This window comes from Primulina eburnea, chromosome 7, assembly GCF_022965805.1.
Source record: "Primulina eburnea isolate SZY01 chromosome 7, ASM2296580v1, whole genome shotgun sequence".
Lineage (NCBI taxonomy): Eukaryota > Viridiplantae > Streptophyta > Magnoliopsida > Lamiales > Gesneriaceae > Primulina > Primulina eburnea.
In genome coordinates, this window is record NC_133107.1 from 4,756,486 (window position 1) to 4,781,939 (window position 25,454).

Here is a 25,454-nt window from a genome sequence, read left to right on the forward strand (position 1 = left end):
AACATTATTAACGTGTCCAATATCACGTCAGCATTCCGATCACTACAACAAAATATGCATTCAACCACACTCAAAAGACAACGGTTTTTTTAAAAAACCGTTGTCTTTTGCTTTTTAACAACGTTTTTAGTGAAAAAAATTGCAATTTAGTAGACCAAGACTATGAATTAAAGATAACATGACTAAAAATGAAAAAAAAAAGTGCAATTTACATGACTGAAAATATAATTTTTGCTTGATCTTTGACGTGTGAAAAAAAAAAAAAACTTATTGGACTTTTTATATAATATAGAAATAAAAAAGACAAAAACTTGTGTGAGACGGTCTCACGGGTCGAATTTGTGAGACGAATATCTTATTTGGGTCATTCATGAAAAGCATAATTTTTATGCTAAGAGTATTACTTTTTATTTTTAATATGGGTAGGGTTGACCCTGTCTCACAAATTAGTATCCATGAAACAGTATCACATAAGACGCACTCAATAAAAAATTTGATAGAGATCTATAATGATGAATTATTCATATTAGTTCACCAAAAATTTAAAATTTTGGGTGTTCAATTAACCAAAAATAATGTAAAACAAATGTAAACATCAAATTTTAGTTAATAATGATATCGAAGATTCGAAATACATGCAGCACAAGACCAACGCTTTGATTCCCTCCGTCAATGCAGTGCCCCTGCACCAATTCAATAAATAATATCAATTTAAATTAATTGAGATGCATATATAACATTAGTTGGGATATGTTAATGCTATCATAATCCATAGTCTTTGTTAGGATATAATTATTTCTTCACAAATTTGTGAGTTTTTTTTTTTTTTTTTGTTATAAAGTAAAAATCTATATGGGATTTTTTCCAGATATATTTTATGCTAAAATCTTTGTTCTTTTGGTAGAGTTGGTTGGCCGAATTACCTATAGATGCAGCCCCTCGGGAGGCTGTGTTCTTCATTCCAACGCCGACAGGGATCCTGAAAGTAACAAATTTTATTTATTTATTTGAAGCTAGCCATGAAATTAAGCAACGAATTGATGCAAAAAGAGTAGTGATTAAATATTTTGATATCCAAAAAAGGGATGAATATACTTACACGTCGCAATTTACGTCGAGTTGAACGGGAACGGGAACGTGGACACTGCACAGCTGAGGAAGCTGCTTCGCTCTGTCCATATTAAGGTTTACAGTCGACAAAGCAGCTTGCTTAAGGCACAGGCAAACTGATCGGCGATCTGCTTGGGTAGAAGAAGCTTGCGACAATGCCTGAGCGCCTTGGCAACAGGGAACACTGATATCACCGATTCCCGTCAGAAATGGCTGACATGGTATCAGAAATTCCAGAGCTTCTGCACAAGATACGGCCTGTGCTAGACCTGGCATGGTCGCTACCACCACGGACAAAACCAATAGTACCCCAGTAAAAACACCGGAATTGTAAGCCATTTTCTTTTTAGTTAATGGTTTTGGTGAAAAGAAATGTGTTGTATTTATAATAATAGAAATAATTGTCATGCAGACGCCAGCTATATAAAGTGGGCAACTAAGGGGTATCTTTCAACTAAATTTCAAAAATGTTAAAAAGAAAATTAAGATTAATTAATAATGTTTTATTTTTAGGGGTTTTTTTTTTGTAATAAATACTAATTTTATAATACAGTATAAGCTCCATAAACTATTAATCAATAAATTAGTAATTTTTAGAAGTAATAATGTTTTAACCTCAAGAATTTTTATGGATAAAATAAAAATTTCGAGAATTTTTAAATGTTTTTTTATAAAAAAAACACATTTTAGTTTTTACAACTCATATTAAAACTGACATTTTAATTGAAATTTAAAAAACACAAGTGTTAATGAGCTGTCCAGTCGAGATCCAACTCAGCTTTTGTTAATTATCTATTTCTCTCTCAAATTTTCAAATCTTCAAATAGAAATCATTTTCAAAATTTTGATTTTACCATTATCAATAATTTGATGACTTTATTTTTTTTAACTGATGATGGGTTTTACTCCAGACAGGAACTAGAGATAAATTTCCCATTCGACAAATCTACCACAAAGAAAATATTAGCTAGCGAATCGCTCACATCGATGGTTGTAGTTGAACGTGCAATTAATGATGATAAATTTGATTTTTTTAACAACTTTTCAATGAATATGTTAAGATACCGTTTCGTCAACTATATTATTTATCTATATTTTTATCTACATCTTTATCTAATTTAATATTATGTTTGATGTATCATATTTACAAGAAATTGGCCTTCAGTCCCCAGCCATCGATTTTTTTTTTCTTCAATCCCTAGGTACTTTTTCAGTACCACATTTCCACATGAAGTGTACCACATTTTGTATGACATAGTAACACAATTTTGTGAGTAGAGAGTGAACCCAAAGAAATGTTTTGATTGAGAATTTTTTACCAACTTCCCCTATTATTTATTCATCTAACAATTATTTATCTTAAACCAATCATTTATATCACATCAATCAAATCATTGAATTTAAATTACAATATAATCCTTCATAAATAATATTATACATATTTTATTAATATTTTCAAAAAAAAAACGGTAATATCACATTATCTCAAATTTAATCAAATTAATCAATCAAATCAAACATCATATTGACTATCATTTTTATATATTTTATTATTACAAAATATTACTTATGTTTATATTATTTATCTCATATAATGAATCAAACAATATTTTAAGTTGTCTAATATAATTTCCAAGCTATTACATTATTTTTGAGATTTAATCTATACCAATTTGAATTTCCCTCTTTCCGATCTTTTCAAATTCTTTCTTTCAAACTCACTCATCCTTATCTTACTTATCCGCGCATTTAAATTCACAGAGAAATGGAAATCTCACCACTTACAATGAACTCGTATTCTATGGAGAACCGGAAAATGTATCAAAATTGGTTCAATATCGCCGATTCTGGTTCATTTCTTACCCATTTTTTGACATATTTTTACAGTTAATTGAACTGTTTTCTCAGTGGATCTCTATTGTTTTTTAGTATCTGATCGATTGATTGTTTCTTGTACGCTTTTAGATGGCGATGGCCGTTTGACTGGGAAGGATGCCATTGAATTTTTCGCTATGTCCAATTTATCGAAGGCTGAACTCAAGCAGGTATTAACATCCGTATGTACACGTAGTTTTCCATTCTTTAGCAAAAATTTTAATGATTTTAAAGAGTTCAATCCAGACATCCATTAGATTAATGTAAGGACATGTATAATTTTTAGTATATGCTTTCTCTTTTGGTCTTTAAGAAATTTAATCTGTTTAGATGGCTCGAGTTTTAAGTTTGGATGATTTTGTGTGAACCTTTACTGGTTGGAGGATTGAAGCTTGTTTGGTTTTCACTTTGGACAAATTTTTTATGATGTTCTAGTTCTTTATGCGTGAAGAATTTCTCTTGGGTTGATTCAGCTTGAGTAGTTTATGGGTATTTCATACGTAGTTTTAGTTTTTTCCCTATAATTTTGCTATTACCTGCTTAAAAGGTTTGGGAAATTGCTGATTCAAAAAGACAAGGATTTCTAGGATTGAAGGAATTCATCACTTCAATGCAGGTTTTTATCCTTAATTAGAAAGGTTAAATAATTAAAATTCTTGATGCATATGAGATTGTAGATATTGACGTTTGCTCTCTTTTTGTCTTTGCTTCATATTTTAGCTGCTATCTCTGGCACAAGAAGGACAAGAACTGACCTCAAATCTCCTGAAGGACACAGGCAAGTGGAGAAATTGCTATCTTTTCTCATGTTTTACACGAACTACCCAGGCTAGCATTTTAGTGAACGAGATTTTAGCTCTGTAGTATGATTTTGAAGTATTTATTCTCTCAATTACAGTTTTGTTTGATGCAACACTACCCTTTTTAGGAAAGTAAATTATATTTTACAATGAGACCTAAGAAATAGTTTTTATATTGTCAACAAGGTGCTTTATCCCATTATCTCTGTAGTACTTTATATGTTAGTGTTCGTATAACTCCAATTGAATCTTTTGTTCTTGAAGATCATCTGGAAATGTTGAGTCCTCCATCTATGGAAGGTTTGGATACCTTTGTTGAAGTAAGTACTTTTCAATCTTGTTTCGTCTTGCACCATATTATGATCCACTGAGGTTTCACCCTTGCATTTCTCACCCAGAAGCATAAAGTTCCAATATCAAATGACCATTCTGAAATTAATGGTCAGTAAAATATTTAATTGTTTGATCTAAATTATTATCTTGATTCTTATGATGCTTTTGATGAGACGGACATTAAAAATAATGCAGGAAGTACTAAGACCCAGACAACTTCTGCTAAGAGTTTGTTTAGCAAGAAGTCAAAAAACAAGGTACCGCTATCTTCAGTTTCACCTACTGTTTGTTGCGAACTTCGCCCAAAACAATTAGGTTCATTTCTGCTTAATGTAGGACAATGCTAATTGCACTTGAACATAATGTTAAGTGATTTCTGCTTGTCAATGCGCAAACATTACATTAAAAACGTGTAAATCATCATTATGTTGATGACTAACGTTTAGTTGATGTTTACTAATACCATTTTCTTAAGATAATTCAGCCTGGTACTTAGATGTAGCTTTTTATATGTATTTATTGTCCGAGTGTCTGACTCGTCATTTTCAATATTTTCGCCAGAGCATCACCTCATTTGCAGCCATTACTTCGGTTGTTGATGGTTTGAAGATGTTATACAACGAAAAGTTGAAACCACTAGAAGCAACCTATCTCTTTAATGATTTTGTATCTCCTGCCTTGGTGGGTGGAATTAAGATTACATTTTTGTGTATAGAAGAACATAAATTTTTTATTTTACATGGGCATATAATTAATTGCGGATATTTTCTTTACTGATAGACAAGTAGTGATTTTGATGCCAAACCGATGGTTATGCTTTTGGGTCAGTACTCAACTGGAAAAACCACATTCATAAAACATTTGCTCCAATGTAACTATCCAGGTTAGTAATCTTCTAACCATTTAAAATAATTAAGTAACTCCATAGTTCAATCATGTCAATGATCATTTTCTAGCTTGTGACTCACACTTCGTTTTTCCTTTTCAGGTGCTCATATTGGACCTGAGCCAACCACCGATAAATTCATTGTTGTCATGGTACTAGAAGTGAGATGAGATTTGTGTTGTTTTCGAGTGTTAGGTTTTTCATTGGTTATACATTTTCATGTTCTCAGTCTGGGCCAGATGAACGAAACATTCCTGGCAATAGTGTTGCTGTTCATGCAGACATGCCATTTACTGGATTGACAAATTTTGGTGGATCTTTTTTGTCTAAATTTGAGTGTGCTCAAATGCCACATCCCGTAAGTTTTGATTATTTAGACACATTTAGCATATCACAGATTGTAATGTTAAGTTTTTGACAATTTAATGCAATTTTTACCTACAGTTGCTTGAACACATCACACTTGTTGACACTCCTGGGGTTCTATCTGGCGAGAAACAACGGACCCAAAGGAGCTATGATTTCACAGGTGTAATATCATGGTTTGCAGCAAAATGCGATTTAATTCTCCTTTTGTTTGACCCTCATAAACTCGACATAAGCGATGAATTCAAGCGGGTAATTTCATCGTTGCGTGGACATGATGACAAGATACGTGTCGTCCTGAATAAAGCAGATCAAGTTGACACTCAACAGGTGAGGATAACAGAGTTGTCAATTTATGTGGATTTCATGCGGTACAGTTCTTGTATGATAAGGATTCTGACAATTTTCTTGCCGCATATTGCAGTTGATGAGAGTTTATGGGGCACTAATGTGGTCACTTGGGAAAGTTTTGAACACTCCAGAGGTGGCGCGTGTCTATATAGGGTAGGATTCTCATCTCTTACCCTTGGAGCTTATAGTTTCATTGCAAGTAGTGGCATTAAAATCAAGTTGAGTAAGGAGTGCTTAATTGCCTAGTGAACTACTCTAATTTTCAAGTTGATTAATGAGTTTATGGGGCACTAATAACTGGAAACTTCATTGCCCCTTTTTTAAAGAGTTCATAAAAATTTCCTAGTGAACTTGTCTAATTTTCGGAGCATAGATCTTTCTGTGAATTCGTATTCTTAATTATTAGTTTTGCCATTTCCCCTGCTATCTATAGCTCATATATATCTGAAACATTTTGGACTTGGTTAATCGTGGACTAATGTCAATCATATTCCTGTGATTTGCAGGTCATTCGACCAAAAGCCTGTGATTGAAGCAGCCGTGGGACCAGTGGGGAAGGAACTATTTGAAAAAGAGCAAGATGACCTCCTGCAAGACTTGATAGACATCCCCAAAAAGGCTTGTGATCGCCGGGTAATGACTAAATCCAACTTTATACAAATAGGAAATGTTATATTTGCTGCTTGTGAATTATTATTAGCACTAAGAGCCATATGCTCAAAATGGGAATCTAATTCAAGTTCATTTCCAGATCAATGAATTTGTCAAACGTGCTAGAGCCGTCAAGATCCATGCCTACATAATCAGCCATCTCAAGAGGGAAATGCCTGCTTTAATGGGCAAAGCAAAAACTCAGAAGAAACTTATTGCTAATCTAGATAACGTATTTGCAAAGGTAAACCACCGAATACATATCTTAGTTTTGCCTTTTTAAATAAGGTAATAAAACACAAACTCAAGGTTTACTAAGATTGGAATATCCATTACACAGGTCCAGCGAGAATTTCATCTTCCCGAGGGAGACTTTCCTGATGTGGATCAGTTTAAGGAGGTCTTGGCTCGTTATAACATGGATGAATTCGAGAAACTGAAGCCTAAAATGATTCAGACCGTTGACGAAATGCTTGGCTATGGCATCCCGGAGTTATTGAAAAATTTAAGGAACCTGAATGAATGAAATGGGAATCGCTTCAAGAAGTTTTGAAGTTGAATAACCGTGGAGGTAACGCTTTGTTTAAATAGGGTGATTATATTTGAGTTAAACTCTTTCGAAATTTCATTATTGTTCCAACAGGTTTCATGTATATTCGAGTTGGTATGTGTTCTAGACATTTCGAAGCATTATCCGTCTCCAAGTTTTGCACTCATTTCTGAAGCACAATACAATAGATTATAATTATTCCCGAATAAATCGTAATCTAGACTAGCTTGTCTACATATAAAAATGATTTCACACAAATTCTTGTGAGACGGTCTCACGATCAATTTCATGGGTCGAATATCTTATTTGGATCATCTATGAAAAGTAATTATTTTTTATACTAAGAATATTACTTTTTATTGTGAATATCAGGTACGATTGATCCGTCTCACAGATAAAAATTTGTGAGACCATCTCACAAGAACCTTACTCAAAATGCTTTTGTGAAGTCAGTTATGTTAATAACTCTAATTAACTACTGTTATGCGTCTAATATTATTGTATTCTACACGGAAGTTGCCCAACTCTGCTCCAAAATAATTTGCTTGCTTAGCTTTCATAAAAATAAATTCATTAATTTGTTTGAATTATAAATCTATTTGACAATAAATTTTAATTTGTTTTTTTTCAAGTAGATTTCTAATTTATATCATCATGGTTCTTCTATCATATCTAAATTTGCCGATCCAAACACAATTTAAAGAACTGATCAAATTCATTAAATTTGTAGTGGCAATCAGAAACAAGACAACAATTGAAATCAAAATTCCTGGAAAGAACCCGTAAAGTCCGCAGGTTGTCATAATCCGAAGTGAGCACTCAAATTTTGACTCAATCCAAAAGTATTTATAGTCAAAGTCCAATCCAATAGTTTTGAATCTAAACAATCGGCTTGTTACTTAATTATGTCTCTATTTCACGTTGCAATCTAACAAAATACTTAGTCGAATTTTTTTCTTGCGAATTATCGGAAGTTTGATTTTAATTTTTAAAAATATTGATTAATTCGCTTCGATTTCATTTAAAGACCCTCGTTCCATTGAAGACCATGAATCATGTAAAAACTGAAAACCACCTCTACGGTCTATATAAGACCAAGTCAAGTCAAAACCAGGAATTCAATTTTGTGTAATCCAGCACGCCTTTTCCTAGCAACTATTGTACCTGAACAATATTATGAACTAAATAAAGTGACCAGATTTTCAGTCTATAGCAATTCAATTTTGTTTTGAAAAAGTAAGCCTCCACGGCATAAATCCGGTCGGTCGGCAAAGCAGACAGAAGGGAAAATCTGGAAATTATAGAGGGGGAGAAAACAAGGAGAACAAAAATGACGGCTTTGTTTGGGCAGATGAAAGCAAGAAATGAATACGAGCCACTTTTTTCATGGAGTTATCAATGCTTCCAAGTTTAAACTGGAGAAGGTAAGATTTGCACACTCTCAAATGTAAATGGGAAATTAAACTCACACGAGGAATAATCGTTAATTTTAACTCAAAATACGTTGCAAAGGAAACTGAAAGAAGAAACAAAGAAATCTTAAATATATATTAATTAGCAAAAGGGATTTAACAGAGTAATTTACATCAGCAGACTTTTCTTGCAGCAAACTGAAAATGGCGTCAAAGGTATAAGCAAAATGTAAAACTAAATCAACCTTCAATTCGTATGTTTATCCCCAAATCCTGTCTCCAAGAAAACTCATAAACCTCCTGAACGACCCTTTCTCCGCCACTTCCTCCCCATCGCCGCCTCCGCCGGTGGTATCCTTCTCAGCTTCTGAGTTCGAATAGAGAAAGTTAATATCTTGATTGGTCAAACTCGGCTCAGACTTGTTGGACTCCTGTAATTCAAGAATAATGTCTGTTTTGATGCTTTTAACCTTCCTTCTCCCCTTCTTGTTCTTCTCCTCCTTCCTCTCGCTGTCTTCAAAACCATCTATTATCTCGTGTATCAGCTGACGATTGGGAGAAGAATCCCACTTCACCCAGTAGCTCATGTAGCACCGGAAGCAGTAGCAGTTGAAGTACGGAGGTTGGGCTGCCGCCGCGCCCTTGGAATTTCCGGACGCGGAGGGTATTTTCTTGTGGTGGGTGTCGGAAAAGTTAGCGGTGGAGTAAGAGATAAGATATGCCAGAACTTCCCTCTCCTCAAGAGATAAAGCGGCCGTCAAAGTCAATATCGCCGCCGGAAAAAACGAAAGCACCTGGTCCGAAACCGCCGCCGACGTTGGATGCACGGTGCCTCTCCTGTAGAGTTTCTTCATATCTTACTTTTGGAGAGAGAAACAGAGCAATGGGATTGTTGTTCTTCGGTTTACCAATGGTAAAATAGCTTAATGGGAAGGATTCTTGAGCATCGAAAATGGAGACGACAGCGGTGACGTGTCTTGAGTGAGGGGCAATTTTCCACTGTTTCGCATGGGCCATACATAACAAATGAACATGGTTAACTTTGTATGCTTTTAATAGATTTGCAATTGAAGTTTTAATAATGTACATGATTTTTAAAAATGAAAGGTTTTCAGATTGAAGATAATATTTTAAATAGAAATTAAAAAATATATTTTCACACAAAAAAATGAGTAGGTCTCATGTGAGACCGTCTCACGGATCATAATCTGTGAGACGGGTCTACCCTACCCATATCCACAATATAAAGTAATATTTTTAGCATAAAAAGTAATACTTTTGCATGGGTGACCCAAATAAGAGATCCATCTCACAGATACAACCCGTGAGACCGTCTCACACAAGTTTTTGCCCAAAAAAATTAATCTAATGGTGAATGATACCAATATTTTATATTTAAAATGATAACTTTGAATTTTAATATGATTTTAGATCTACATGTACAAATATGTATAAAATTATTGTTGATGTAACGATTTCACTAAAGTTATATCAGATCAAATAATTTTGTGAGACGAATTGTTATTTAAGTCAATTTAATAAAAAAAAATTATTTTTTATCAACAATCTTATAATTTTGATATCTTAGCCTTTTAAAAAATACAATATGGTGGGGCCTCCCGGAAATTATTTTCGTTGTGTTTCTTTCATGACAACAGGTGATGCAAATTTCTAGGTGGGCTTAGGAATTGGACCGTCTTGAAGATTAGAAAATGCATTGAAAGCCCAAACATCAGTTTTCTTAGGCCCAATACAGTACACAATATATTTGTTCGGTGTATCACATATGTTTTCTTGTAAAGAGGGCTTTAAATGGAAATTTTTTAAAAAGTGGGTCGTTTTGGTTATGTTTATAATAACCCACTCGTTCAACGTCTGTATTAATCCTGGCCCAATTACACAATATCAACATACATACTTTTTTTCACTATTACATTTTTAATACTTAATAATTTGTTTAAAGTATTTCTCAGTTATATACTATAAGACCGAACATTTTCGTCTTATCAAGAATTACAATTATAGTAATTATGTAACTTAAATTTTTTAAATCATACAACAGTCTTTGAAGCAGAAGCGATTTGTTTAGCTTTGCATCCGTCCTAGAGTATCATTTCTACTACATCAGTAGGGACACAAAATCACAAATAAAATAGACTCAGAGGTTTGATATGTTGTCTAGAACTCATGGTTAAAAGAAATATTCGATCACATAGAGTCAATATAGTTAAAATGCATTCGAGGATGACCCAAATGCTTTATTTTTCCTTATAAAAAATGTGTTAAGAATTAACCTTTTCTAAAACATATATATTGGGTTCAATAATTGTCTCTCATAAGTAAAACAATTAAAACGTGGAACTTGACCTATTGTACAATTTAAATATTTGAGTTATATCATTATCACCCGTTATAATTTTCCGGAAAATAACAAGCAATCGTTCATACAATTAGTATTAGAATAAATGTCATGGGTTCGATTCTCGATGAATGTAATAAGTGCAATTACATAAAACGAAGATATATATATATATATATATATATATATATATATATATATATATATATATATATATATATATATATATATATCATGGGTTCGATTCTCGATGAATGTAATAAGTGCAATTACATAAAACGAATATATATATATATATATATATATATATATATATATATATATATATATATATATGTCATGGGTTCGATTCTTGTTGAATATAATAAGTGCAATTACATAAAATGAAGGTATGTCATAGGTTCGATTCTCGTTGAATGTAATAAGTGCAATTACATAAAATGAAGATATATATAACACCTCATCGGTGCTCACAAAGGTGTGCACGATAGGTGTGCAGGATATCAAAACTGTATATATATATATATATATATATATATATATATATATATGTTGGGTGCAATAATTCTTTTGTTTGTGTAAGACGGTCTCACATGTCATATTTTGTGATATATATATATTGTTGGGTGCAATAATTCTTTTGCTTGTGTAAGACGGTCTCACATGTCGTAATTTGTGACACAGACATCTTATTTTTGTCATCAATGAAAAAATATTACTTTTTATGCTAATAGTATTATTTTTTTGTGTGAATATCGATAAGTTTGATCTGTCTCACAGATAAAGATTCGTGAGATAGTCCCACAAAAGACCTACTCAACTCACAGAACAAAATTTTTGTCAGACTCCACCAATTAATATAGCATTCCAAAACATAAGAGTCGTTAAAAAAATTAAAAAATCAAAGGGGCCGATAGCCACGGTGTGTGGGCTCGCGCTCACGTGCACGTGACGCTCGGACAAAGGGTTGGACGGGGAGGATCATGCATCACACCCTCTGTCCGGGAAGATCTTCAAATTTTCTTTAAAAAATACGAACTCAGCGTCCAATCCACAACGCTGGGGTGCTGGTTCTGAAAACCCTACTTTTTTAGTTTCAAAACCCAGCGTTGTGGATATCTTGACATCTCCCATATTTTGAAAGTTAATTAATGTAATACTTATTGATTAGAGACAAAAACTTATGTAAGACGGTTCACACATGTTGTATTTGTGAGACAGATCTCTTATTTGGGTTATACATGAAAAAATATTAATTTTTTTGCTAAGAATATTACTTTTTATTGTGAATATTGGTAGGGTTAACCGTTTCACAGATTAAGATCCGTGAGATGGTCTCACATAAGACTCACTCTTGATTATATTAAAGTTTGGTGAATTTGTTCGGCCAATTCCAAAAATGGTCAATGTTTTAACTTAAATAAGTGATTGCATACAGGGGCGGAGCCAGGATCTTGGTTCAGTGTAGGCAACAATATATTATAATTAATAAAGAAAAAAAACAATGATTAATCGACATCTAAAAATAATGTGTCATAAAGTTTGAACACAAATTACGCACAGCTAGTAGCATTGAAAACAATTGAATGATCGACAAACATTGAACGAGAAAACGAACCTAAAATTTGGTAACATTTTGGATTTTTTAGAGATTATGAAAGATGAAAGCAATAATTAAAATGAATTTGAATGATTGTTAATCAAAGTATATGACGTTCATGTCTCGAGAAGAGAAAACACATTAAGGAGGCTATAGAGTATATACTTGGATACTAATAACATGTAAAAAATGGAGTCTAAAATTTGGGTTTACAAAATATTAAAAAAAAAATTGGATCAGTATAGACAGCTAAACATATAATAATAACTTACACAAATTAAAAATTTAGACATAAATAAATATATATATATAAATATATATATATATAAATATATATATATATATATATATATATATATATATATATATATATATATATATACATAAACATATAAAAAAAAAAATTGGCCCAGTGTAGGCACAAGCCCACACTGGGCCTGAGCTGGCTCCGCCAGTGATTGCATACACGTTAATGTGTATATATGACAAAAAATTTGACATTTACTATATATTCTATAAATATAATAGATTAAAAGAAGAATAATTTATTACGTCTATAATATTTGGTAATTTAAAATTTAATTTAATAATATCGTGTTAATTATTAACGGATATGATTATTTAAAAATATGAAAAAGATACTGGAAAAATATTCTATCTTTTTATGATATGAGAATTTGTAATCGTTACTGTTCGATGTGTACTGAATAAATAATTAAGTTAACGTGATAACCTGTAAAACCATGCTAACCATATAAATTACACTGGGAAAATCATGTGCAACATACTCGTCCGAGAAGGTGTTGGTTGGAAGAATCAAACTATTGACTTTTGATAAATCAGTCACATAAATCACCAACTCGAACATTCTTTCATAAATTAATTAGTTACTCTTGACCTCTTGTATACGTGCACGTATGTGTGTAATATATTCACAATATATAAGACATGTAATCTTTTAACTACACCATTCTACACTACTAGTTTATATTTAACTTTTTTTTTTGTATAATCTCTTATATATTATATAAAAAATTTAAAATTCCATATCAAATTTTTTTATCAGGAAAGTACAACAAATATTTCATCTTAAAATTCAAAGTCGAAACTTGTTATAACTAAACGACACTTTTGCATCCTTATGAATTGTTGAAGTTCAAATGTCGAACGTATATTCCAAACTCATATATAGATCAATTCCATGCAATAATGAAATCGAAATTATGAACAGAAAAATAGGTCCATCCGAACACTATGCCACGCAAATCAAAGGAACAGACAAGAACTAATCCATCAATAGCCAATAATAATAAGCCTATTCTTCATCGAATCCATCGTCGAATTCTGCATTATAATCCTCTCCTACACCACTTTTTCAAGGTATTTCCCATGACAAACATTCGTTGCCAATGAAATCTTTTACGCCATTTGATTATTCTGATCAAAGCTCAAATGGGTCAAAATCTCTGCTGCTTACGGCCCCCAAAGAAACGGACCCAAAAACCCTCATCAGGAGCAAATGATAAAGAAGCAGCAAACCCAACTGCAGCCATTGTTAATGTCGAAAGAATTACAACATTAGGAGAAATGATTTCCAATTCTCCAATATTGGATAGTCACATCTGGTGCCAGAATAATGTCCAGAGAGCTGAAAAGATGAAGAGGGTCATGTACCAAACTTCTCCGGATTTCAACAACGTCTTTTACACGCCGAGAATCAGTTTTTCTTCGGGGAGATTGGAGAAGATCGAGGAATTAGTATCTGGAGACGAAGAGGAAGCTAAAGAATTGTGTAGGATGAGTCCAAAGAGCAGAAGCGGGAAAGAGAAGGTGAAGAAGAAGGTGACGTTTATACTGCCCGATGAAGCGCCGGCGGCTGATCATGTTGTCCTACTTTACTCTCCCATTCGATCGGATGTAATGATTTGTTAAACGATTTAAAAATTTAAGTTGGTCTTTTGTGAGACGATTTTATGAATTTTTATCTGAGACACGTCAATCATATCGATATTCACAATAATAAGTAATACTCTTAGCATAAAAAGTAATAATTTTTCATTGATTATCCGAATAAGAGACATATCTCACAAAATATGACTCGTGAGACCGTCTCATACAAATTTTTGCCTTTAAATTTTGTTTTGATTTGAGATAATTTAAAATTTTTCGAAAAGTATATAATGATACAAATTTAAATAATGGATGGAAAAGTTGAAAGCTTGAGATATCAATAACATAAATAGTGATGACAACGAGACGAGTTTGAGGTAAATTTAACAAAATTCAAGACCCATTCCATCCAAAATACGAATTAGATTATATATGTTTTCCATTTTAATAACTACACAATAAAAAAAAAATCTAAAATTTAACGCATTAACCGGAATTTAATACATTTATTATTCAATATAATAGAAATTATCAATAAAATGTTATTATAAATATCGGGATATGTTTATTTAAACTTGTCACTTTCCCAAATCCACTTTTAAAACAGGATTAAACCCGTCTCCCAATCCATTTAACCGGATTTAGGCCATCCTAAACATGATGGATTTAATGTTAAATCCGACCGATTACTTGATTCATTCTTTTTCAGAATTATTTTTTTGTTAATTGTGATTTTTTTCGTTGACACCTAGTATTTAGTGAAAATAGTTTTTTTTTGTCCTTCAAAATTTGTTTAATTTTGATTGTATTTGGTCGTGTTTTTCGATTTAAATATCGATATGACACAACTTATCAGACCACACAGTAATTGAACTGAAGTAGTAAAAAATTTAATGTTAATGTATCAAAATTAAAAGTTAAAAATTTAACTGATCAATACCCATAATTGGGAAAAAAAACATTCGCTATTATTTAATTATTTTTTAATATTTCTTGGTCTGAATTAGAAAGATTTTTTACATACCACTTTCTACTTCTTTCGTTGACCTATCAATATAAATTATCAATAATTTATAAAATATAATTTATTATATAGAATCGTTTTAAAATAATATATTATATAAATATAATAAATTAATAACCATGTAATAAAGATACGTATCCTAGGTTCCTCCCAAGATAATCGGCGTCACTTGCGAGACTTCACTTTACTCCTGCTGTAATCAGCTTTCCCTTTACATCTCTCTGACCGCATTGTGTCGGTAAATGAAGTCCTCCAGGCGGCCGTGGTTCTTCTCTTCCAGCTCTGTCACAGCCACCGTCTGCTCTTTCAATGACCATTCTGCCCCCGAATCCGATCCAATCCAAACACAGCCTGCATCTGAACCCATTCCTGTTACTGTTCATATACCCCTGCAATCCCCTTTACCAGAATCCTCCGCTGCTGTTAGGATACAGTCAGCCTACCGATCTCACATGGTGCGTACCCTTGTCAGGAAGATCGCCGCCGTCGATTCTGAAGCTAAATACTGGCAGAGAATCATCCAACGCCAGGCATTATTTCTGATTTCTCACTCGTTACTCGTACTTTGTGTTTCTGATTAAGCTTCATTTTCTTTCTTTTTCGATCACGTAGCATAGGACTGATGTTAATGATCACCGGAAATTAGACGATTGTGGAAGATATGAAGTTTGTTGAATTTTCTAGTGTTTTTACTAATATTTAAACTAATGAAATATTTAAAGGTGAATTCTGGTGAGGTTAATCTAAATTAAAATGGCAGGAAACAAGTTTTTTTTCCTCAGGTTGATTGTCTCTGTGATGTGAACTCCAGATTTTGTAGAGGGAAGACACGGTGCTGCTAACTGATTAGTCAGTTTCCCGAAATTGATTAAAAAAAAAAACAAGTTTAATTCGTAAAATTAAATTTAAAGACGTCCTGAAAATGTTTTTACATAGAATTTTATGTTTGGTTGTGTACTCAGCTGCTATAGTTGATGTATCCAATCGCAATGGACCAAAAATTCATGCTTATCCCCGTTGGATTACTTGTTCGCAAGGAGATTATTTCAGGAAAAGTATTTCTATGCCCTTCAAGATAGTTTTTTTATCGGAAGTCAAAATATTTATGAACATGTTGTGGCATTTTGATCTAATTTTCTTGCTATTGCTTCTTCTAACATTTGTTGACATGTGATCAATCATTTCTTTAGCATTCATGCAAGTAATTGACGATGTTTTGATGTTTTCCTGCTGTATTTTATTACGAGGGAGCTCATCGGGTGCCATATCGCTAACTTTAGCTTTGTTGGTAAGTGTAGTACCAAGATAATTGAAACTACGTGTGAGGCAATGGATTAATGGAACACGAGAATTTTAATTTGAAAATTTAACATTAGCCTCGTTCATAATGCTCTACTGATCTTCAGTATCCTTCTAAATGTATCTTAGCTGTTCATGGCAGGACACAGTTGATTCTGTGCGTACCAGTGAGAGGGAGAGGATCAAGATCCACGAAGCCCTGATGGGCTTGTTATTCAGTCTTGATTCGGTGCCTGGGATTGATCCCAATGTACGGGAGCTGAGGAGACATGTGAGCCGAAGGATTGTGGGGCTGCAAGAGATACTTGATGCTGTAACGGACTCTAGAGTTGAGAATTGGGTTGGATATTCGATGGATTGGGAAAACATGTTAGTGGGGATTGAGAAAGAGATCTGCAAAGAAAAAGGCGGTGGGAATGAAATGGAGAGGTTTTGTGCCGAGCATTTGGGGTTGCGGTGTCTTGAGAGGTTTCTTAGTGACCACTGACCAATGATCTTAAACATAATTATACTTGAGTTTTATATGTCTCTTTATTTGTTTGTAAATCTACATGCTGAAAGCTCTCGCGTGTTTGTTATTTCTTAAGAATGACGTCTTGTTTTTCTTGTCCATACGTAAATGATATACAATGTAACAGAAACAGAAGATGTGTAAGATCATCTTTGAGTTCTGAGACTTGGCTAAAGATGTTCCGTTTTCTGTCATTTCTTCTCCACTTGGATCCTCTTATACATTTTGTTTGCTTTATTAGTCCTATATGAAACATGCTAATAAATTATTTAGGATAAACAAATTCACCATGCTAGAGTAACTATCGCTTTCTGATGTCGAACAGAGAAGGGTCTAAGGTCTCGTTCTTTTCTGTCCTTAACGTGACGAGTATCCAGTTTGAAACCCTTGAATGTTCCGAATTTGAAACAAATCAACTATATGCTAGAATGATTATATGAATATCTGAAAACAAAGGGAGGCTAAAGGCGAAATTTGCACAAAGGACAAAATTGGATAAATAAGCTGTAACAACTGAATATTTTAGTTTTAGATTTCCAGCGAACGAACGGCAATACCCTGCCCTGTCAGCGCCGCTCCAGGCCAATGAACGAAGGGTCTTCAATAGCCAAGAAGGGGATTCTTACCGAGCTTGCAAGCACAATTTTTTAACCATCTTCCATGGAGTCTTTTTGGAGAGAAAAAAGATTAGAACTTAGAAAATAATATGAATGCTTTTGGTGGAAAAGCACAGTACGTAAAATGGGCGGAGGAAGATTGAGCCAATGTTTCTTCTTTAAGAGATCCATTCTCCTACAGAACCATAGAAGGTTATTACAAGGCTTATGTTAAGGTTCACGAACCTTGATTTGGAGGACATTGTTTTGATACTCGAACCCTTTCACAATGTAACTGTTTGGTGATTATTGCAAGCTATTTTAACTAGTTGGGTCGAAGTTCAGATGTTCATTCTTGAGCATGATAGGGTATGGTAGTGTCCCACATCGGTTGGATAAAATCCCTGCGAGGTTCATATATGGACTTGGTCGATCCTCCCCCCTTGAGCTAGCTTTTAAAATTACTTTGAAATAAGCAAAAGCTCTCCAAAACACTCTTTATATGGACTTGGACAATCCTCTCCATTGAGCTTTTTTTTGGGATGGAGTTAGGCCATCCATGATTTTAATAGAAACTTTGAGTCGCACACTTCCTACTGGCTCGAATATTAGACTTTCTGAGACATACTTGTGAGCTGACTTTCGGAGTGGACTTGAGCTTGTTAGTGGATATTACCCTGAATATGTTGGACGTCTCAAATCACGAACAGAAGCAGCAAATCGAAGCAACCGCAACAACAATAAGATCAAGTCGAGGCAAGGAGGATCCTTTCTCCGCAAGACGAAATTGCCCGTATATAGTGCTATACGTCGCAGGCAATCGTCCCCAAGATACAACGACTTCACGTCGAGAATTTGCAGCACTTCAAATCTCGAAATCAGCGAACACAAAATATGCAAGAGCTCTCAAGTATTCAAAGAAGCAAAGAATGTAGCAAGATGACCAAATTTTCGAACCTTTTTTGTGATGAATGTGAGGATTATTTATAGGAGATCATTGGATGTGTTGAGGAGACATGTTTCTCCAGACCAGATGCATTGAATAGCCACAATTCTGATGAAGGGATACAATGGTTGGTGCAAAAGCAGCCATGAACGGATGTCTAGAAGCCAAGGACGCGCATGTTCTGCTAAAACAGCGCTGCGCGCGCAGCCGCGCGACAACAGGCGCGGCCGCGCGCAGCGTACTGCATTTGTGCGCTGCGCGCGAGAAGCTGTGCGGCCGCGCGCCTTGTACTGCCGAACACGCACGAATTCCAGCAACAGGCGCACATCCGCGCGCGTACCTCTGCACAAGCACATCAATTTGCGACTGAAAATTTATTCTCCAAATAAATTTGATCCAAAAAGATTAATACTTGTCAAAGGCCGCACCGCACCGACCCGAGACGAGCACGCGCGCGTGTTTCACCGAGACGCAACCTATTAGGGTCTTCCCCCTTCTACAAGCTTCTGGTACCCCTTGGGGCGCAAACCCCTATTCAAACTTGGAGTTTATAAGGGAGACATCACTTGGCTTTTTTCCCAATGTGGGACAACTCCCACTTCCTTTACTATTCAACAACTCTTCATTATTCATTTATCCAACAGAGCTCAAGTCCATGATTTTAATAGAAACTTTGAATTGCGCACTTCCTATTAGCTTGATTATTGGACTTTCCGAGACATGCCTGTTGGATGGTAATTAATTTACGATATAGAATATCTAAGTTACACCATAGTATTAGCTTGAATGTTGGGCCTTAATTTGAGACGTGCCTATTGGGTGGTGGCAATTGCCCCTTCTATCGTGGTTGGTCATGTGGTATTTAGACTAATTTGCTATATAGAATATTTGAGTTGCACGCCTCCGATGAGCACGAATTATCATCGTCACATGCTTTATTTCCATGAGCTGCAGGAGCATTTGTTAGGAATGGATTACTCTTCCTAACTAATGTGGCTAACTATATATCACAGCGATTGCAGCATGATGTTTTGGTGGTTCACATTTACTATCTAATTGTATGTTTTGATACAATGGCAAAAGCTTGATCTATATTTGTGCCCGTAGCAAATCGAGTCTCTGAGACTCTGACTTTTGCATAAACTTGGCAGAATTAGTTGCAAATGGACTGCCTTGCTAATTGATGTCCGTGCATGTTATGTTCCAGGATCCCAGAGGCAAACTTAGAAGCAAAAGTAAAATACATTTCGAAGTGTGCCGATGCTCATATAATTGATAGCCAGAACGTGCTCAAGAAGCCTGTTCTTTTCACAGAAGTGGGATGGGATCTCCGTTTACCCTCAAGACAGACAGGAGGATTAAATGACAGATATGTTATTCTGAAGACTGATTTCGACAGAATCTACGAGTCTGCAACGAGAAGGGAATCTGGCTCAGAAGTTCTAATATGGCTGTTGTTGACTGAAGAGGTTGAAGAATATAGTGACGAATTCTCCTTCGTGGCCTGGGAATACCCATCTACGTATAATAATCTTAGAGCAGTCTGGCAGGCTGAAAAATATTCCTGCAGGGCGATTAACAAACGGGACAATTTCATCATAAAGATCCTTGTTTTAGCTAGATGCCTTTTGTTCTACACGAATTAAGAGTAAATTTACAGAAAGGTGATTCAATCATTTTATTTCAGTTCAAGAAATTCCGAAGACAGTAACGGCGTTTGAATTGGAGTTGGAAGCAGGCCAAACCCCTCCAGAAACATGTCTCATTTCCAAACAAGTGAGTTTTCTGTTTCATTCTTTAGTAGATTGATCCTGCTGCATTTTGTATCCGTTAAAACCAGTTATATAAATTACAGTAACAATTAATTTTTGTCATTTTACTTCAAAATGTTACGATTTTTACGGAAAATATCTCTACAAGAATAATTTAGACATTATACAAATACAATTCTTTGGAATAATTTATATCCATTCATGTTTTTGTTTTCGAGGAATAAATATTTCATGTTTGTTCTCTGCCGATACAGTAACAATCACACGCATAATTTCATTCGTTCAAACGAGTATTAAAATTGATAATAATGAAAAAAAAAACCCACAATTTCATAGTTAGATTAGATGACTAAATTAAAATTTCAAGATTCATGGCCAAAGTTCTTCAAAACACGGAAAATTTTACAACAAGATCACATTATTTTTAAGCCGAAACAGAGCAGGTACATTTACACTGCAACAAACACTTCTTGCAGTCAGCCAGCCGCGGATACCCACTGTCGCAATCACATTTCTTGATGCACTTGGAACTTGATGCGCCGCACCACAGGCACCGGGCCATGCACTGCATCATAGTAACGCAGCGGGGGCAGACGTATTTCATCTGATTCGAGATGCACTTCTCGCAGTCGCCGCCATTAGAGGAACAAGAACCGAGACAAGGAGAAGACATTTCCCACAGTATCAGCATTGTCGCAAGCAAGATCGTCGTTTTTGACACCTTGTATTTCTCCCCCATTTCCGCAAATTGGAGGTGTTTCTCTGTATTTTGCTCTTGTGTTCGGTTAGCTCCTGGAGAGTTATTATATAAGAAACTATGTGTCTTGTTTTTACATTATGCGGCAGACTTTGGAGTTCGTGTATTTACTGGTTTTTTGTGGACATTCAATTGTGTATTAACTGTTTTTTGTGGACATTCAATTACTCCTTCGGGTTTGAAATTTAAGCAGTGTCTTGGATTGCTCAACATTTATGCTTCCTTGGATTTTTTGTATGGAAATTGGATAGAATTTCAAATTATTAAGTACTCCAAATTATGGTTTCATGTGTGAGATAATATACGTAAATAATACATACTAAGAGTGATAAAGAAAAATAAATAAAGATAAAAAAATATATAATATGATAAAGTGCGTGATATTTGGTATGATATTAAAATAATAGATTAATGTTGGGTGCAATAATTGTCCTTGATTGGTAGAGAGATCGAACCATGATACTTGAGCTGTTGTACGGTTTAAAAGATTAGAGTTGTATCATTGCCACTAGCTATAGTTTTTGGTGAAGCGAAAAACGCTCGGTCCTACAATTGGTAGAAGCAATGTCATGGGTTCGATTCTCATTGATTACAAGGAGTGCAATTATTAACAGGGAGATTGTTGGGTGCAATAATTGTTCTTGCTTAGTAGAGCGATCAAACCATAGTGCTTGAGCTGTTGTGCGGTTTAGAAGATTTGAGTTGCACCATTACCACTAGCTATAACTTTTGATAAAGCGACAAACGTTCGGTCCTACATATAAATACTTAAATATTTATAAAATGTACTTTATTAAAATTTATATATTTTATATAATATATAAAATCTTATTATAACCAATAAATAACAAAAATGGAAGAGTTGGCCGCCATTGACATATATATGACTGAGGATCATCAAGAAACATAACCTCCAAATCAAACAAATCCCGTCGATTCTCTATTGATAAAGAGAAGACGACTTTAGCTATGTTGGCACATATATTTTAAATGTCAGATTACCTTTGAATCAACATATAACAAGGTTACATTATATTTGGCGAAATGTAAATGTCGTTGCATATTCACTTGCATCTTTAGCTATATTGCCTAAGAGAATTAATGACTAGGAGTAGCATTATAATAGAGTTTAAGATACCCAGTTTTGACAACTCTAAGGAAAAAAAATGTTTAGAACAAACTTTGAGGCTTCCACGAGATGGGAAAAATTAGGGTTGAGAAAAAATATTGAATTTTCGGTATATCGAGATTAACGTATCGAAAAAATGCTGAATTTACTGAATTTTTGGTATACCAAAGATTTCGGTACGGTACGGTAACAATACCTAATTTTTCGGTACGTTAAAGATATACAATTTGAAAATTTCGTTATATATCGGAATACTTAAATACTGAAAAAATATATAATATTTTAAAACAATAAATTTATAAAATTTTAAAAATATAAGGTTTTTTCGGTATAAAACGGTATATACCGATATCGTACTGAAATTTTCAATATAACGTACAATTTTGGTATAATCGGTATGCTAGTTATATGTATCGAAATTTCGATATACCGATTTTCAAGGCAGAGACTAGAGACCTTTCCTACACCGTGTAAGTTGCATGTGAAGTGACATGAGCAAACACTCGACGTATCTCAATACAAATCCAGTAGAAATTAAACCTCTACTGCGACAAATATACATCTTAAATACTTTTATGACATGAAAAGAAAAACATTATATAACTCTTTTCCCTGATAATTTATTCCTCGTTTTCTTTAAATTTTTGACATATTTCATCATATCTTCGTATCGAGCTTCAAGATTTGCACCAGAAAATTGTAGCCCATTTGACTCCAACCCAACCCCAAATCTCTCACAAAGGCCCCCACTGCTGCGTACTCCTCGATTGCTCTATCATCAACCTTGTGTTGAATCAGCTCAGGCAATACCAACCACATAAATGTCCCAAGTGCGAACACAAAAATCAATGGCCCAATGATTAGTTGCGGCGGCTCCCATTTTAAACCAAATTCCCTCTTCAAAATATTCTCCACAAGACAGAAAATCCCATGCATTAAAAAGAACAAAGTCGTTCCCCATGCAGGCTTTACATCTCCCAGATAGTAGAATACTAGGTCATGCATCAAGGATGATACAAGAAATGTAGCCAACATGGCCACAATTATGGCCCCCTTTTTGTATCCGGCCGACCATAATTTGCGGAAGATGGGGTTGAATACAGTGGACCGGAGGGCACTTGACGACACACGGTTCCATCTGTGGCCCCAGAAGTCTTGTAATGACGTCGATAGGTATGGTTCGTTGAAAGGTGACTCTAGCTTGACGCCTAACAAGATTTGGCATATGTTTGCGGTTATTCCTAAGAAGACTTCCAAACCAATGTATATGTAGATACATATGAGGAACAAAGCGATATTTCTCGGGAGATTGTTCTTGTAAGGGGCCACGAAAGTAACCAAGAAGATGAAAAACAAGCCTTTTTTTGCATAGTGTAGAGGAGATCTTAAGCCAAGATTATTGTATATTTTAGTAATACTTGGAGGATCATTGTATCCCTTTAAATTCTCCTTGTCTTGAGTTTTCTTTCGAGGGGTTTCTTCTTTGTTAGGAGGGGAATTTAGGGATGATTTTTGTCGGAGGATTTTGATCGGAAAACAAGAAATCAAGACAAAATGGCTAAGAGGGAGCGATGCATCAGACAATGGGCCATTTCCAAATACCAATTGAAGAAGCTTAAATGTAGCTAACCAAGTGACAGAAAAGGCAGTTGTACATGTAAAATTTACCGAGTTCAGACTCAGTGGGAGGAACAAGAATATGCAAAACACTGGCAAATACATGAAGAATCTGAGTATACCTTTGGGAACCATTTTAGCCACGGCATAGCAGTAGCATACCGATAGAGAGACTGAGGACCATACGTTCAACAAATTATTGATTTCTTGCATATTATTCCCTTTCATTTTTTGCCCTCCTCCTGGTGTTTAATTATCACTACTTTCTTGGGAAGATTTTAGAAATGTGAGGGATAAATATATATTTGGACGTGAAATGAGTGAATCATGCAATCTTTGAGAGACCAGGATTTCTGTCCTTTCGGGGGCTTAGTTCATGTGAAATTGCAGAACAGTTGGGACTCATCAATTCTCTGTCACATATCTTGTTCCTGGTTTAAAGAAGAAGCTGGAAGTTTCTAACAGAGTGCTCATGCATGTTACACCAGCTTCATGATTCCTTCTATTCTGGGAGGACCCTGGATTTAGGTAGGCAGGTGCTACAAGTTTATATATATATATATATATATATATATATTTTCATATGTCAAGAATATATGTTATTTAATTTCTTAAAGTCATATAAAAAGCCAGAATTCCATTATCAAAAAGAGAAGCAGATATTCAAAAGCTCACAACCCAAACGTACCACAGTCCATGCCCGATATCATACAGAACCGAACTTCATAAAAATTCACCAATTCAAGGAAAATACTTGACAATATCAGAAATATCAAAGGAAACAAAAAGTCCAGATAAAATTAAAATCTCCACAAGGCCAAATATCTATTACCGGTAAAAGTGTGCATCATGAACTTTGTTTTTCAATTATGCAAAGATAAAAATGAATTCCTTATCGATACAAATCCAGAAACTAAACAAGGATAGATATATAAAGTTCTAATTGATGTAGGCAAAAACTTGTGTGAGACGGTCTCACGGGTCATATTTTGTGAGACGGATCTTTATTTGGATAATCCATGAAAAAGTATTACTTTTTATGTTAAGATTATTACTTTTTATTGTGAATATGGTTATGGTTGACCCGTCTCACAGATTGAGATTCATGAGACCGTCTCACATGAGACCTACTCATTGATGTAAGACCAAAAATAGAATATCAAAATTTTATATTTATTCCACCTAATATATAATTAATGGTTAATGAATTATCACAGTAATATACTTTTATTGAAGTAATTTATCTCACTTCGGAAATAAAATATAACTCTCATATTAATTTTATCAAGTAATAAATCTTTATACCACATTATAATGTTTTATCCTTTTAATTTTCCGTCTACATGTTTTTTATATATAATTTTAGTGCAATTTTGTAATTATATTTTTAGTTCAATTTCTAATTAAGTACTAAATTATAGTACCACAAGAAGATTTACGAAAAAAATTAACTATATATGCAATAATAGAATAACATGATAAACATAGAATAATATGATAATAAGAGTTAAACTAACATATTTTATGGGTTTTTTAACTAAGAGTTAAAAGCAAATAGTTTAATAAATTATTTAAGATAATCTATCAACAATTATGAATGTTCATATATTAATAATCTCA

At 34.2% G+C, this 25,454-nt stretch overlaps 5 protein-coding genes across 5 annotated transcripts; 2 read left to right on the top strand and 3 right to left on the bottom strand.

Moving 5' to 3' along the window:
• Positions 1 to 573: 573 nt before the first annotated feature.
• LOC140836037 (non-specific lipid-transfer protein A-like) lies at positions 574 to 1,472 on the bottom strand. Its single transcript, XM_073201451.1, has 3 exons — positions 1,100 to 1,472; positions 924 to 979; positions 574 to 683 (listed from the first exon to the last, which is right to left on the bottom strand). The coding sequence occupies exons 1-3, from the start codon at positions 1,447 to 1,449 to the stop codon at positions 670 to 672; spliced, it is 420 nt and encodes a 139-aa protein (XP_073057552.1). The 5' UTR covers positions 1,450 to 1,472; the 3' UTR covers positions 574 to 669.
• A 1,310-nt stretch (positions 1,473 to 2,782) lies between these two features.
• Positions 2,783 to 7,116, top strand: LOC140836817 (EH domain-containing protein 1-like). Its single transcript, XM_073202633.1, has 16 exons — positions 2,783 to 2,960; positions 3,076 to 3,155; positions 3,533 to 3,601; positions 3,706 to 3,763; positions 4,050 to 4,105; positions 4,184 to 4,226; positions 4,314 to 4,375; positions 4,680 to 4,799; positions 4,899 to 5,001; positions 5,107 to 5,156; positions 5,234 to 5,362; positions 5,449 to 5,700; positions 5,795 to 5,874; positions 6,228 to 6,354; positions 6,473 to 6,616; positions 6,713 to 7,116. The coding sequence occupies exons 1-16, from the start codon at positions 2,876 to 2,878 to the stop codon at positions 6,896 to 6,898; spliced, it is 1,644 nt and encodes a 547-aa protein (XP_073058734.1). The 5' UTR covers positions 2,783 to 2,875; the 3' UTR covers positions 6,899 to 7,116.
• Positions 7,117 to 8,445: 1,329 nt separating this feature from the next.
• LOC140836038 (uncharacterized) lies at positions 8,446 to 9,352 on the bottom strand. Its single transcript, XM_073201452.1, has one exon. It carries the CDS (start codon positions 9,186 to 9,188, stop codon positions 8,595 to 8,597), a length of 594 nt encoding a protein of 197 aa, XP_073057553.1. The 5' UTR covers positions 9,189 to 9,352; the 3' UTR covers positions 8,446 to 8,594.
• Positions 9,353 to 15,346: 5,994 nt separating this feature from the next.
• Positions 15,347 to 17,211, top strand: LOC140836039 (BAG family molecular chaperone regulator 5, mitochondrial-like). The gene is made up of 2 exons (XM_073201453.1): positions 15,347 to 15,737; positions 16,649 to 17,211. The coding sequence occupies exons 1-2, from the start codon at positions 15,450 to 15,452 to the stop codon at positions 16,991 to 16,993; spliced, it is 633 nt and encodes a 210-aa protein (XP_073057554.1). The 5' UTR covers positions 15,347 to 15,449; the 3' UTR covers positions 16,994 to 17,211.
• A 5,445-nt stretch (positions 17,212 to 22,656) lies between these two features.
• LOC140836040 (acyl-CoA--sterol O-acyltransferase 1-like) lies at positions 22,657 to 24,082 on the bottom strand. The gene has a single exon (XM_073201454.1). It carries the CDS (start codon positions 24,060 to 24,062, stop codon positions 22,875 to 22,877), a length of 1,188 nt encoding a protein of 395 aa, XP_073057555.1. The 5' UTR covers positions 24,063 to 24,082; the 3' UTR covers positions 22,657 to 22,874.
• Between the last annotated feature and the right edge of the window lie 1,372 nt (positions 24,083 to 25,454).

Coding starts and splice junctions, on each gene's coding strand:
- LOC140836037 (XM_073201451.1), bottom strand. CDS start 1,449: ATGGCTTACAATTCCGGTGTTTTTACTGGGGTACTATTGGTTTTGTCC. Junction 980..1,099: donor CTCGACGTAAATTGCGACGT/GTAAGTATATTC, acceptor TGTTACTTTCAG/GATCCCTGTCGGCGTTGGAA.
- LOC140836038 (XM_073201452.1), bottom strand. CDS start 9,188: ATGAAGAAACTCTACAGGAGAGGCACCGTGCATCCAACGTCGGCGGCG.
- LOC140836039 (XM_073201453.1), top strand. CDS start 15,450: ATGAAGTCCTCCAGGCGGCCGTGGTTCTTCTCTTCCAGCTCTGTCACA. Junction 15,738..16,648: donor AGAGAATCATCCAACGCCAG/GCATTATTTCTG, acceptor TGTTCATGGCAG/GACACAGTTGATTCTGTGCG.
- LOC140836817 (XM_073202633.1), top strand. CDS start 2,876: ATGGAAATCTCACCACTTACAATGAACTCGTATTCTATGGAGAACCGG. Junction 4,106..4,183: donor GTTTGGATACCTTTGTTGAA/GTAAGTACTTTT, acceptor TTTCTCACCCAG/AAGCATAAAGTTCCAATATC. Junction 4,227..4,313: donor TGACCATTCTGAAATTAATG/GTCAGTAAAATA, acceptor AAAATAATGCAG/GAAGTACTAAGACCCAGACA.
- LOC140836040 (XM_073201454.1), bottom strand. CDS start 24,062: ATGAAAGGGAATAATATGCAAGAAATCAATAATTTGTTGAACGTATGG.